Source organism: Emiliania huxleyi (assembly GCF_000372725.1).
Source record: "Emiliania huxleyi CCMP1516 unplaced genomic scaffold EMIHUscaffold_57, whole genome shotgun sequence".
Lineage (NCBI taxonomy): Eukaryota > Haptophyta > Isochrysidales > Noelaerhabdaceae > Emiliania > Emiliania huxleyi.
Window position 1 is genome coordinate 162,066 of NW_005197722.1, and position 12,908 is coordinate 174,973.

General features: G+C 62.1%; 3 protein-coding genes across 3 annotated transcripts; 1 reads left to right on the plus strand and 2 right to left on the minus strand.

The window, feature by feature from the left end:
• Nucleotides 1–411: 411 nt before the first annotated feature.
• Nucleotides 412–1,790, minus strand: THPT1 (triose or hexose phosphate/phosphate translocator). The gene is made up of 8 exons (XM_005764977.1): nt 1,741–1,790; nt 1,562–1,664; nt 1,344–1,490; nt 1,158–1,236; nt 994–1,050; nt 777–844; nt 504–711; nt 412–478 (listed from the first exon to the last, which is right to left on the minus strand). The coding sequence occupies exons 1-7, from the start codon at nt 1,765–1,767 to the stop codon at nt 554–556; spliced, it is 639 nt and encodes a 212-aa protein (XP_005765034.1). The 5' UTR covers nt 1,768–1,790; the 3' UTR covers nt 412–478; nt 504–553.
• Nucleotides 1,791–7,667: 5,877 nt separating this feature from the next.
• Nucleotides 7,668–9,612, minus strand: EMIHUDRAFT_464812 (hypothetical protein; the record flags this gene model as incomplete). Its single annotated transcript, XM_005764978.1, has 3 exons — nt 7,668–8,078; nt 8,155–8,224; nt 9,292–9,612. 3 exons carry the CDS (start codon nt 9,610–9,612, stop codon nt 7,789–7,791), a joined length of 681 nt encoding a protein of 226 aa, XP_005765035.1. The 3' UTR covers nt 7,668–7,788.
• Nucleotides 9,613–10,397: 785 nt separating this feature from the next.
• On the plus strand, nt 10,398–11,991 carry EMIHUDRAFT_104127 (hypothetical protein; the record flags this gene model as incomplete). The annotated part of the gene is made up of 4 exons (XM_005764979.1): nt 10,398–10,462; nt 10,687–10,741; nt 10,772–11,169; nt 11,958–11,991. 4 exons carry the CDS (start codon nt 10,398–10,400, stop codon nt 11,989–11,991), a joined length of 552 nt encoding a protein of 183 aa, XP_005765036.1.
• Nucleotides 11,992–12,908: the final 917 nt, after the last annotated feature.

Here is a 12,908-nt window from a genome sequence, read left to right on the forward strand (position 1 = left end):
CTCGGCGGGGTCGCAGCTGCCTCTGGAAGGCACCGAGATGTACCTTTTTGCGCAAATGGTCAAATCAAGGTTTTGTAACGCGAGCTGTGCCACAGTGAAATGGCACTAGCCAGAGTGCTGGTCCCCCATTGGGAGGACGACCCTGGCTAGTCGCCGACCACACCCACAAAGAACCCTGCACAAAGATCGCAAGGGCGGGGACCTGTTCCTTTTTACCCATCTTACAGTAGAGGTGTCCGTTTTTTTTAATAATTCTTCTTTCTCGCCACCCAGGGGGGCCCAGAGTTTACCCGACCATGCCCTTTGCCCTTGGCCGCGGAGCAGCAGTAGGAGAGTGGAGAGACGCCCGCAGAACCCCGCGCGGCCCCGCCCGGCAGGTTGCTCACATGGACCGCCGCCGCAGAAAGAGGAATTGTTCAAATAGTATGACTACTGACGTAAACGCCGCCGCCCTCCCCGCGTAGTTTTGGCGGCTGCAACGTGACCTGCAAAATGGCGGCTGCAACAGGACCTGCAACGTGCAAGCTGCATGTCCTTCCCGCATCCTCCCGAGTCAGACTCCAGCGCTTGGAGAGCGAGACGGCGGTATGGACTGGCCGGTGCAAGCTTGCGCACGCATCGGCACAGGGGCGTACACGACCGGGGGCACGTACGGATAATGCCGGCGCGCGTGATTGTACGCCAGCACCCCGCCGATGCACAAGCCAGTGCCTGTAAACATGCAGGAACCCTGAACATGGCGGCCGCCGCCACCGATCACCGAGCTGGTGCGATGCCACAAGCAGAGGCAAAAGTAACGGGGTTGCCAAAGTACAAGATCGAGAGCCATATCAACAGCGCGCGCCTGCAGTCGCTCAGATGCGTTGTTGATGGGGGCTAAACAGTGTCAGTCACCCACAAGGCGTTACGAATCGGTCTAGGCACGCGCTGTGCTGTATGCGTAAGAGGCGTGCCCACAGGGTGGGTTTGGGGGGGGGGGGGGGGGGGGCGCACTTGAGCGTGTTTGCTACCGAGACGGTGACAGGCGAGATGAGACCCATCACCGCGTACCTGCGGAGGGGAAGGTGTCGATGGGTTTTGTGTAGAAAGAGCAGCAAACGGCGCAGCCGAAAGGGCGGTGATTCAGGAGGGCTTCTAGGTCCATCTAGGCCGCGTACGCGCTGACCGACTGCATGTGGAAGGCAAACCCGTTCAGGAGCAACTGCTGCGCGAGCTCCGCTGAGATGGAGGTTGCACCTGATTGCGCCATGCCAATCCGCGGCTCAAGCCGGCGGCTTCTCGCGATCCGGGATGAGCAGTGAGAGGCGGTGCTGGGCTCGGTGGGGCGAGTGTGGCAGATGCACCGGCCAGCCACGCGGGAAGGAGGAGGTAGAGCATGAAGGGCAGCTGCACGACCAACGCGGCGGCCGACGTGTAGAACTGGAGGTTGATGTAGTTGTAGTGCGTCGAGAGGAGCTTCTTCGAGAAGACGTTCTGGACACAGTCGATGCCTACGGCCCAAGCGCACCCGCAGGTCGACGCTGCCCCTCCCCTCCCTCCGGGGGGTGAACGAGCAGCGTTCAGTTGTTGGCCACTGCGGCCAGGAAGCCTCCCAACGTGAAGGAGAGCTCGGTGGAGGAGGAGAGCGCGAGCCCGAGAACGACGGGCACCAGGGAGAGTTGCACCTACCCACGCGCACCAGGGACTCGAGGCGAGGCGTGTAGCACAGACAAGGCGCGCGAGCCCGGGAAGAGCAGGCGCCATGAACGAGGTGTGCTCACGCAGCATTATCCGCGCAAAAACGACGGTGAAGAAGGGTGCCGAAGACTTGATGGTCTCTGTGAACGACACGGCGACGTACTTCAGGGAGATCAGGCCGAGCACGACCGTCACAAAACGCATTAGCCCGACGAGTGCCATGTCGCACAGAAAGGATCGCATCGGCTGCGTGGAGAGCGGCGAGTCCTGCGGCGGCCCGACACCGGTCAGCCAGGGGCCGTACATTTTCACGGCGCCAAAGGTGGCGGTCATCATCATCTGGCACATGGCGAGGAGGTTGGGATCCGCCTTGAGTGTGGACAGGATGTGCTTGTTGCCAAAGAGCGTGCAGCCAGAGAAGAAGTACCATGCGGCCATGCAGACGCCCGCACGGGCAGCCACGGAGAGCGGCTGGTGTGGCGGCGACTCGGGCTGCGACGGCGTGGACGGGCCGGCGTCCGTAGCAGTGCCGTGCGAAGACCGCCTCTCCGGCACGAGCTGCAGCTTCTCGCGAGGGCTGAACATCGGGACGCACGGCGCTACACTCTGAGGAAAGAAGAATTTTGGCACCCAGAATTCAAGGCTGGCGACACCGGAGCCGAGGGAAAGAAGAATTTTGCGCGCGAAGGTCGTCCCAAAGAGGACGCATCCAACCCGCCGCATTTCGCCCGCCGAAAAGTCTCCCACTGACCCACTCGCGCCCTCCCCAAACCCGAGTCCTCTCTACAGTTACATACATACATTCCCGTAGGAACCCTGTGCCTCTGTGTTCGTGCGTCGTCCATCTCTCCTGGACGCTGGAGAAACTGCTCTATTTATTTATTTATAGGAACCCAGCCCCCCTCCGTGTCTGTGCCGTCCTACACGAGAGGGGGATCCCTGGGACCCTGTCGTGTGGATGAACCCTGCCCAGCCCCCCTCCGTGTCGCGATGCGCTCCCCACTCCCGTTCCCCTGTGTCCCTGATCGTCCTTCCAAAGTCCTGCTCGTGCAGGTGGGGACCCTGTCCTCGTCCCATCCTCGTCTGGTTTGTCTGTTTTCTTGGAGCACTTGGAGTGCAGTCAGTAGCCGCACATCCAGGGCCGGGGAGCTCAGAAGCGCACCCAGCGGGCCGGATGTTTTCTTTCTTTCTTTCTTTTGTAAAATTCTTTCTTTATTCCCGTACTCTATTTTGTCCCGCTCTCATCTTCAAAAATGTGGCGGGGTCGTTTTCATCAGGGGGCGGCGGTGTAGGGGCGGCGGCGAGCTCCCGGTTGCAAATACTCGCCTCACAGTCCAAGATGGCGGCTCGCGCCCCCATCCGTGCACCAGCGTGCCTCTCTAGTCCCGCCTGCCACCCAGATACCGAGAGCTGGGCGCACTCTTCGACTTGGGCTATTATTTGCCCTCGGGAGGGCGGCGGCGGCGGTGTAGGGGCGGCGGCGAGCTCCCGGTTGCAAATACTCGCCTCACAGTCCAAGATGGCGGCTCGCGCCCCCATCCGTGCACCAGCGTGCCTCTCTAGTCCCGCCTGCCACCCAGATACCGAGAGCTGGGCGCACTCTTCGACTTGGGCTATTATTTGCCCTCGGGAGGGCGGCGGCGGCGGTGTAGGGGCGGCGGCGAGCTCCCGGTTGCAAATACTCGCCTCACAGTCCAAGATGGCGGCTCGCGCCCCCATCCGTGCTCTGGCGTGTCGCTTGGGTCGCCTCTGCTGCTGCGTCTCGTCTTAGCCAGATATCGAGAGCGCGCGACGACAACCAACCCTAACCCTAACCTTAACCCTATAACCCTAACCCTAACCCTAGCCCGAAGGACCCAAAGCATTCACCGAGAGCTCGCGTCGACGGACCGCTGATTCCTCCATTTGTCTTCGGCCCAAACCGGACCATTCGCTCTTAGGAGCTGCACAACGGCTTGATCTCTCTGACCCTAACCCTAACCCTAACCCCAACCCTAACCCTAACCCTAACGAGCGAGTGACGGGTAATCGTGGCCGTGGCCAAGAAAATCAAAATATTAAGCTCTCTGTTTGGACCACGGTGAAAAACTCGACGGTTTTGGGCGTTTCAGAGCACGCTGAATCGATTGGCTGAGCTATAATTCTCGCCAGCCCTTTCCTTTCATAATTATTGACTCAAAACTCGATGATCGCGCGACTTTGGAGCCGTTATAGCTCAGCCAAAACGTTCCTCTCGAAAAATTGACTTAGGAAGCCGCAAACGGCAGCTTCTGAAAGACTCACCGGCGCTTATTCTCTTGATCTTTCAAAACCTAGGCCTGCGGCCAAAATTTTCTAAAGGCCGCTGCGCGGCCAGCGCAATGCGCAACCAGTCAGCGACCGACAGTCAGCAGCAGACTGTGACGATTGGCGGCCTCGCGCCCTCAGTCGACCTCCTCTACCAACTCCCCTGCCCAGCCCATATGCCTCATCCACGGTGGCGCAACCACTCGCGCAGGGAGAGAGAGAAAGTCGGCGATCTGCGCCGTGCAGATGAGCTCCGCCTCGTCTGCGTCGAGGACGCCCATCGCAGGGCTGTCATATAGCGCCATTGCATATGACGTACTGCATGTTGTTCATTACTTCGCAGGTGCCAAAGTCGAGGATAAACTCACTCAGCGATGGCGAAAGCTGCACTCCCGGCCGGCGGTAGGAGAGATGAAGGCTAATGTACTTCGCAGTGCACGGTGCCTTCCGGCGCGAACAGTGCCCGGGACGAAAGAGGAGGCGACGTCTCCCTCGTCCATGGACGGTGTAGCCAGCTTGAGAGACGGGAACGAACGGCGGTGAATCGCCGACAGCGGCGCCTTCGTTCCTTTCCAGTGAATCGCCGGCGGGTGCCCTGAGCGTTGTATCTGTCGGCCAGTTGCCGCACCGCCGGCAGCAGCTCCGCAGCAGCCGCCCAGATGGCGCCGGTTAGGACAGGAGCGAAGCCGCGTGGACACGGCTGAGCGACGCCGTGCGTCTCGTTTGGATGCTGCAGGCATGCCGGGCAGCGCGCGTGCTCCATCCATACCGCGTCGGGCGCCCGCCGAAATCTTCGATTTCTTCGGCGTAGGGGACCAAAAAACCCTGAAAATTTTCTTCGCCTGCGGCGGGCAATTAATTTCGATACTTTCGCTTTCACAGCTCTTTCACACGACTTTATCCGTCACTCGCTCTAACCCTAACGCGATACGGTGCTCCTTAAGAGGTCGTGGGCGCCGCTGCCGACGCGGCTTGTGTTGCTGTATTTCGGCGGGGGCGCGCATTAATTACAAGAATATTGAGGCTACACGCTCGATACACACACGTCTCCTCGAGCTCCTGACCCTGAGCCCCGAGGACACGAACCACAAGCTGCTCCGCACCTCCTCTCACTAGAGTAGTCACTGTGGGAGTAGAAAGTTAAACTTGTGAAAATTTCAGTGAAAAGGGGGCGGCCGAAACGTTTCATGTGAAATTCACATGAATTCACATGTGAAAGTGAAAGGGCGTTCACTCACGAACCCTGGGTGGGGTGGTGTGGGGTGTGGGGTGGGGTGGGGTGGGGTGGGGTGTGGTGGGGTGGGGTGGGGTGGGGTGGGGTGGGGTGGGTGGGGAGGGGGGGGTGGGTGGAGTGTGGGGTGTGGGGTGTGGAGTGTGGGCTGAGAAGAAAATCTTTTGTTTGCGCGAGCCCGCGCCTATGACGCTTCACGCTTGGCGTCTTCCTGTTCCGTCAGCAGCGGCGCTTTTACTGTGTCGCTTTACCGGCGTTTGGGGCTTGACGAACAGGTCCAAACCACACCGTTGGCACAATCAAGTGAGATCCAATCTCGTCACATGTAACTGCCCCACTGTGGTTCGAATCGGCACAGCGGACCACACCTTAGGCATGCCGCTCTCCGACGCTGAGCGCTGCGAGCACGTCGACTGGATCTTCAAGGTGGCCGGGCCCCTCACCAATCTTTAGGTGCGGTAGATCGCGCCTTCCCCAGATCGCCTTGCACCCCCGCCCACAGGCCTCGGATGAATGCTCACTGGAAGGGCTTTCGCCGCATGCGCTCACCCTGGCGATCACCTACTTTGACCGCTACTGCGCGGAGGAGGGGCCAGCATGTGTCAGTATGCGCGCAGCTGCGGCTGCGTGCGTCTGCATTGCGGCCAAATTCGTTGAGTCCAGCTGCCCTTCGTTCAGAGCTCTGACGGACCAGTGCGCGTTCGGCCAGCAGCAGCTCAACGTCTCCCAGATTGAAGACGCAGGAGAGTGAACGAATCGTGATCGCGCGGGCGCTGTCCCACCCCACCTCACCTGGCTTCCCGCCCCCCAGAGAAGTGCGTGCTGGACGTGCTGCACTGGGATCTGCTGGTGGAGGAGACACCGCTATGCTTTGTCGACAAGATCGGCGACCCCGTACGCGAAACACCCGATGGCGAAGCTTTTGAGCCTCGTGGGCAGAGCGTGGAGTTTCGCACTCCGGCACCTGAAGGGTGAGCACTTCATTCAGCATGATTGCCAAAGTGTGCCCCAAATGCTGAGAGAGGCAGCCGAGGCGCTCCGGGGGAAGGGCGATCTTAGCTACGAGATTAACGATGTCGACAGCTGTTACCCAAGCATGCCGAAGGAAGCGATGCGGGTAGCGATGCGGGATATTCTACGCAATGTACGCCAGAACCTGCCACCAGGCGCGGGAGAAGACCCGAAAATACTTGTACCGAAAAGAGGCAAGAAGAAGTGCTCGTGGGCGCAGCAAGGAGAGGTGTGGGGACACGCATCGATTACCTTCTCGACGATGCTCGAGGTTATCGATTTCGATCTGGATAACTGCTACGTCATCACATACGACGGACGTCTGCTGAAGCAGGCTCGCGGTATCCCGATGGGGAGTGCGCTATCGCCGCCGCTGGCGATAGGGACTCTCGCGTGGATGGAGCACGAGTGGATGCAAACACTCGACGATGATGCGAAAGCGCGTTTCCGTATGAAGCGCTACATGGACGATGTGATCACGGTGACTGCGAAGGACGATAGCACGTGGGATGTTGATCGTTTCCGGGAAGATTTCCGCCGTTCGGAGTGCTACTGGGCCCCGTTGAAGCTGGAAGCCGCCGAGAGCACCCATTTTTTGGAAACGACTCTTGAGCTCGACCCAAGCGGAAGTTTCCGGACGAGACTCAAGAACGTTAATGAGGGCTGCGAGACGGCACCGCGAGTGTGGCGCTACCATCGTTGGGATAGCTTCACATGCGCTAAAATGAAGGCGGGCATCGTGGTTGGATGCCTGCTCAAGGTGGTCGCGATGGCAAGCGATGACGAGGGATTCGCACTCAGCGTGACGAGCAAGCTCAGGGAGTTTATGGCGCTCGGATACCCTTCGCACGTGCTTAATGGGGCGATCGGGCGCACGTTTGCTCGGACGAAAGACGAGCGGCTCCTACGAGCAAGAATATGTTCGCACTGGTGAAGGACAGGCGAGCCAAAAAAAAGACAAAAAGACTCATCTAAGCATGTCGGAGAACCGTCCAAAGGCGGGTGCAGTCGACCAAGGGACATGATCTGTCGACAGCACGAATTTGTGATGGGACACCATCGGGACCCAACAGTGCGATACTTGGCTATCGCACTGTTGACGTACCGGCGGCTAAGGCCGAGTAGCCGGTGTTCACAGAGCTCTGTGAACACCGGCGAGAGATTTTTTCTCTCGACGTTTCTTCTGCGAAGAAACGTTCAAACACTCGGTGTCGAAACACCTCTCCGACGCGCTCGACTATAGTCTGCGTGCTTTCGGCGTTTCGGCGATTTGGATGGATCGCACGTTTTTGTTATGCTTGCTGTCCCCCTCTCCTCACGTTGAAGGATAACCTACATAGCCGCTGCGCGGCTATCTCCGAGCATGAGCATCTCGCCCCCACACCCCAGCACGTGCTCTTGCGTGCGTACGGCTGTAGTGCGTCTCTCATGATGGAACCATGAATATCTCTCCCCCATTAATGGCATTATTTATACAAGTTGAGCCACAACAAAGTCAGTATAACAATAAAGTAACTAATACTTGACAAAAAGAAGCGCATGTGCGGGGTCCGGCTGATGTACGGTTCTGGAAGAGCGGTCCCCTACTGCCGCCGCGTGCGGTTAGCGTTCCAAGCAAAGGCCTCTGCGATTGCAGGCCGCAAACACTCGGCCCAGCGAGTGTACCCCTCGGGCGTCAGGTGGAGCAAGTCGTACATGAGGTGCGGCTGCAAATGACGCCCCCCGGGCCCCGCCGCCGAGGAGGCGTTCCGCTTCACCTGGTGAGCGCGGGCGTGTGGGGCACCCAACGGCTCCGCCAGCATCAGGTTGCCGTCGGGCGTCGCGCTCGCAGCCTGGTCGGCCGGTGCGTAGCCAGGCGCGAGGAAACGGTCACCTGCGCGGCGGGGACCTGTCGGTTAGCTGGCTGTGCGCGGACGTGCAGAGGAGTGGAAATCGATGCCAGGGCGCACCGCAATCGACCCACCGCACCCACGGCCGCTTCCAAGCATACGCCGCCAGCCGGCCGTTGAGCGTTGTGACCTATGGCGAGTTTGGCCGAGGTAAAGCCAAAGTGCGGGCCCCAAGTAGCAGTCAGCCTAGAGTAAGTGGCTGTTTGTCTCGGCGTCGTCCCACCACGGGGTGCGTAGGCGCCTTGTTGGGCGAGGAGGGAGGGAGATTTGTGGGTTGCCGGCTGCGCCGGGCGGCGGAATGAGGCAGCGCAAGTGGCCGCGGCTTGGGCTCGCCTGCCGCCAAGCCACGCGTCGCCGCCCCGAGGCAGGATAGCCTGCAGCAGCAGCGTCGCCGCCGGCCGCGCCGCGTGGAGCTGCTCCATCACCAGGACGAGCTGAGGCGTGGGGAAGCGGTGTTAACCTCCATGGCCTCCAGGGCACGCACCTCTCATAGACTAGCGCGCAGCGCAATCGGCGGTCTTTTCTTCCTAATCACAAGGAGAGAGAGAGAGAGAGACGCCATCGCAGCGAGCGGCTTGCTGCTCGCTGCGATGGCGAAAAACTCGTCTCGCCACACGCCAAGGGCTTATGCTCTGGCGAGACGTGAGGCGCATGCGCCCAGGAGGGGAGGGGGCATGTGTAACGACACTGCTAGAGATGCCTTTCGGGGCCCAGAGATAAAACTTCTGTGATGCCATGCGTGACCTAGTAGTGTCCCCAGCTATGGGCGTGTCCACGTTGGAGCCAGGTGTGGTGTGGGCGCGAGAATAGCTCCGCCGTTCATGGAGGCAACCGATGCGAGTCGACTGGTGTGTGTCGTCGTGGTTTCGTATCAAGAATTCTCTCTCTCTAATCACAAGGTATGCGGAGCTGCTCCGCACAAGGGTGAGCTGCGGATTGGCACAGAAAAAGAATCAAGGCCGTGTTGTGGTGTGGGGGGGGGGGGGGCGGCAAACCTCGTCGGCGACGACCCGCCATGATTCGCCAGCGCCCAGTCGTTCGTGCCAACCATGACCGCAAAGATCGTCGGGCGCAGAGTCCGCGCGAGCAGGCCGCCGCGCTGCAACCGCCAGCCGAGGTCCTGCAAGAGGGTGGCGAGCTTTGGAGGTGGGTGCTGCTGCCCCTGACGGCGGAGCGAGTTTCGATTTGTTTGTTCACCTGGACACGGTCGCCACCGATGGCAAGGTTGAGTGGCGACCACAGGCCAAAGGCGTCGTGCCACAGCTGTTCGTTCACCGGCTGCGGGATCGAAGGAGCGGTCCCCGAGAAGCCGGAGCGCAGCCAACCCTCCGTGATCGAGTCTCCGAGAAAGACCAGGCGAGTCTGTGGTGGTGCCGCCGCCGCCGCCGCCGCCGCCTGTTGCCGGTGCAGGCTCCTCCACCGCACCTCAGCCGACCAGCCGGGAAGGTTGTCGCGCGGGATACCATTGCGCGAGACTGGCGGCCACGACGGCCACTCGTCCTCAAGCTCAGAGCACATGGGCGAGCGGCTTGCTGCACGACCAGATGCGGCACATGGGCGCTGGGTTGCAGCCGCCCGCTCGCCTGGGACGTCACGGCCATCCTCGTCCTCCGGAGGGCCCCCGGCCGCGGCGCGGTACGTCGGCGTCACAAATCCGACCACAGAGCACCGGACGCGGTCGGGCGATCCGAGGCCCAACTAGGCGTATGCATTGCCTATCCAGGGCTACGTATCACCTGGCCCTATGGCAACAGGCACCTGGACCTGAGTCGCGCTTTCCTTCGCTTTCCTTCGTGTGACACGCCGAAGTCCCGCTGCTGCACGCCGCTCGCTGCCGAGCGAGCGGTGTCGGTGAGATTCAAGCGCAGCGGCCCGCCGGCGGGCACCAACGACACGTCAGACGGCCGCCGACCGGCCTGCGCAAGGGAGGGAGGGTGAGGTAGTCGACCAGATGGGTGCGGCAGGCGAAGCCCACGCCGGGTTTTGGGGGCGTGTGGGCCGCGGGACACAAGGCACCGGGGAGGGGCTGCTTTAGGCAGATCCGCTGGGCCCAGGCCACAAGCGGGTCCCCAAGGGTGAACGCTCGACGACTCCGTCCCTGCCCCCCCCCCCCCCCCGAGGGCTCCTCCCGAGTGACGAAATCGTTGACGAGCCAGTACCGGTAGTTGGCGAGGTCTGAACTGTTGTACACCCATGGCGAGCGAGTCGAGCCGTTAAAGTAGCTGCATCCGCTGCGCGAGCTGCCGTCCAGGAGCTCGAAGGTACGCAGTTTCCAAGGCACGCCCAAGAGCTCAGCCACTGCGATGGGCCATCCGCCGCGGTCGGGCTCGACCGCCGACGGGTCAAAGGTAGAGGCGACCTGGACGAGGTTGCCTCTCTCCGTCGCCTTAGCCTTCGACTCCGGAGGACTCCAGAGGAACGAGCCGGCCATCATAACCTTTGGCCGGCCGCCAGGGAGGGGCGCCGGCGCCGCGCCTGACGCCCGGGGGAAAGACAGGATGAGCGTCGGGCGCCGGACTCGACAGCTGACGAATCTTCCCATCTGCTGCATCTCGACTACCCTCCCCCCCCGGGTCTGAGAGCCCCCCGCAGGCGCATTTTGTATACCGAGGCGGTGCCCGGTGCCGAGCGCAGGCAGAGCCCACAGGTCGGACCTTAAGACAGCGTTGTCGAGCAGGCGTGGTCCATCAACGCTCGAGAGCTACTCGGCATCCTCCGAGTCGTGCAGTTCTACGGCGAGCAGCTTCAGGGCAGCGCGGTGCTTGTCGAGGGCGACAATACCGCCGCCATCGGCGCCGCGCAGAACCAGGCGTCGACGGCGGTGTCGATGCAGGAGACGCTGCGCCGGCTGCTCGAGACGGCGGAGAGGTGGGACATCGAGCTCCGCTTCGTCCACACGCCGGGCGTGCTCCTCCACCGGCCCGACCAAACCTCGAGAGGCGATCCCATCGAGGAGCCGCGGGTACGGCTAGCGGCGGCGGAGTTCGCCGCCATCGAGCGCCTGACGGGACGTTTCACCGAGTTCGTGGGCGCCGAGAGGCGACACGCCGCCGCCGAGGTCGGGACGCACCAAAGGTACCCGAGTGGAGGCAGCTCCTATCCCCAGGTGGCGAGGATGGGTGCCTCCAGGGCGAGCCGGCCGCCGCGAGTGCGGACGGCAAGCCGCCTCCCCACCTCTGGGTGCACCCCACGTATAGCACGGTGGGCTCCGCCCTGCGGCGTGTGGGGGAGCGACTTTCAGAGGCGGGCGGTCAACGGATCAGCGGAGTCATGGTGGTGCCAGATGCACCAAATGCGGGCTGGTCTCGACTGCTTCGCCATTTTTCGATCTTGGGTCGCTATGCCGTCGATGATGGCCCTTACAGATCACAGATCACAGGTCCAAGCTCAGACGCCACAAACACGCTCACTTCGCCGCTGCTGTAGATGGGCCCCCGGGGGCCCATACTACGTCGAAGTACGGACCCGATCTCGGCACTCACGGGCTGCCACGCGCCCGCGCGCGGCGCGGGCCGCACCGCCCATGCCCCCGGGTCACCGACCCCGCCTCTCGGCCCTCTCGGCCCTCAGGAGCGTGCGGGAGACCGGCGAGGGGCGCGCCGCACGCCGCCTGCAGAGCCGCCAGAGGCATTGCCGCCTCCGCTGGCGGGGTTCCCGCGCGTCCGCCCGCGCCCGGACCCGCGCCCGCTGCGCCCGCGCGCTCCGGATGCGCCGCCATCCTTCTCCTTCTTCTCGATGGCAGTCCGCGTGTGCTTGTCGACGGGTCGGCGGCGTGGTCGAGAGGAAAATCGCCGGCGGCCGCAACTCCGCCGCCGTCGCTCCGCCGGGGATAGGTGTCCATGTTGTGTTCGAAAAATGAGTAGGCAAAACATAGAGACTGAGCTGCCCGAAACATAAGGCGTACGCCGCCGCAGGTCCCGTGCGTGCACACTAGTTCCGTCCGAGTTACAACAGTTTTTCTTTCATTCACTTTCGGGTGGGTGAATGAAGGTCAAGTTCCCCTCGCAACCAAGTTCCCTCGCCCACCCCACGCCCCACCCAAAAAGACACACACACCTTCTCTGCTCGACCGAGTTTGCATTGAGAAGTGACCCGAGCCGCCGGGTGCCCCGCAGCGGCCTCGCTGGGCCAGAAAACCGGTCCGCGAGTGCTCCGCAGCAACCTCGCTGGGCCAGAATATCGGCCCGCGAGGTGGGGTGCTAGTATGAGCCCGACCCAGGTCGTCGGTCTCTCTTTCGCTACGTGTTCAACGACGTTGAACAGTGTTTGACCACGGCGCTGTTCACAGCGCGCGCGGACGGCAGTTCTGCGAGTCCCGCTCCGCAGGACTTTTGTAAAGCATGCTTGTGGCAAGTTACAGACGCTAGTATCGACCTCAGAGATCCAAACACGAATTAATAATTAAGGCTCAAAGTATGGTCAAACAACCGTCAAACAAACAGGTCAAACAACGAAAAGAGACTAGTGCGACCGCTAGACGGCGGTCTCCGCCGGCCCCAAGGCTGCCCAGCCCCAGTACCACACCGGCCACAACACCGTGGCGCTGGAGTCGGTCAGTGAGGCACTAGACGGGCTACGGAACCATGCGCGCGCCGGCCGGATAGGCTGCGCGCAGGGGCCGCGCCGCCTCGATTTCGCACCTCCGCTCCGCGGCCGACTGAGGGGCCAGCTCGCCCGGCGACAAGCCCAGCCATCGCCCAGTGCCCCGGACCGCGGGGGGCACGCAAAAAAACCGCACCTACGACTAGGGCGAGCACGTGAGGGCGTCGGTGTCGGCCGCGGGCACGCTGCGAGGAGGGCGCGGGTGGGAGCAT

Excerpts from the sequence above, each read along its gene's own strand:
- THPT1 (XM_005764977.1), bottom strand. The coding sequence starts at position 1,767 with ATGCTGCGTGAGCACACCTCGTTCATG. Across the intron at positions 1,051-1,157 it reads CACATGCAGTCGGTCAGCGC|GTACGCGGTGATGGGTCTCA; the intron begins GTACGCGGCCTA and ends TCCCCTCCGCAG. Across the intron at positions 845-993 it reads TCGGTAGCAAACACGCTCAA|GCGCGCGCTGTTGATATGGC; the intron begins GTGCGCCCCCCC and ends GAGCGACTGCAG.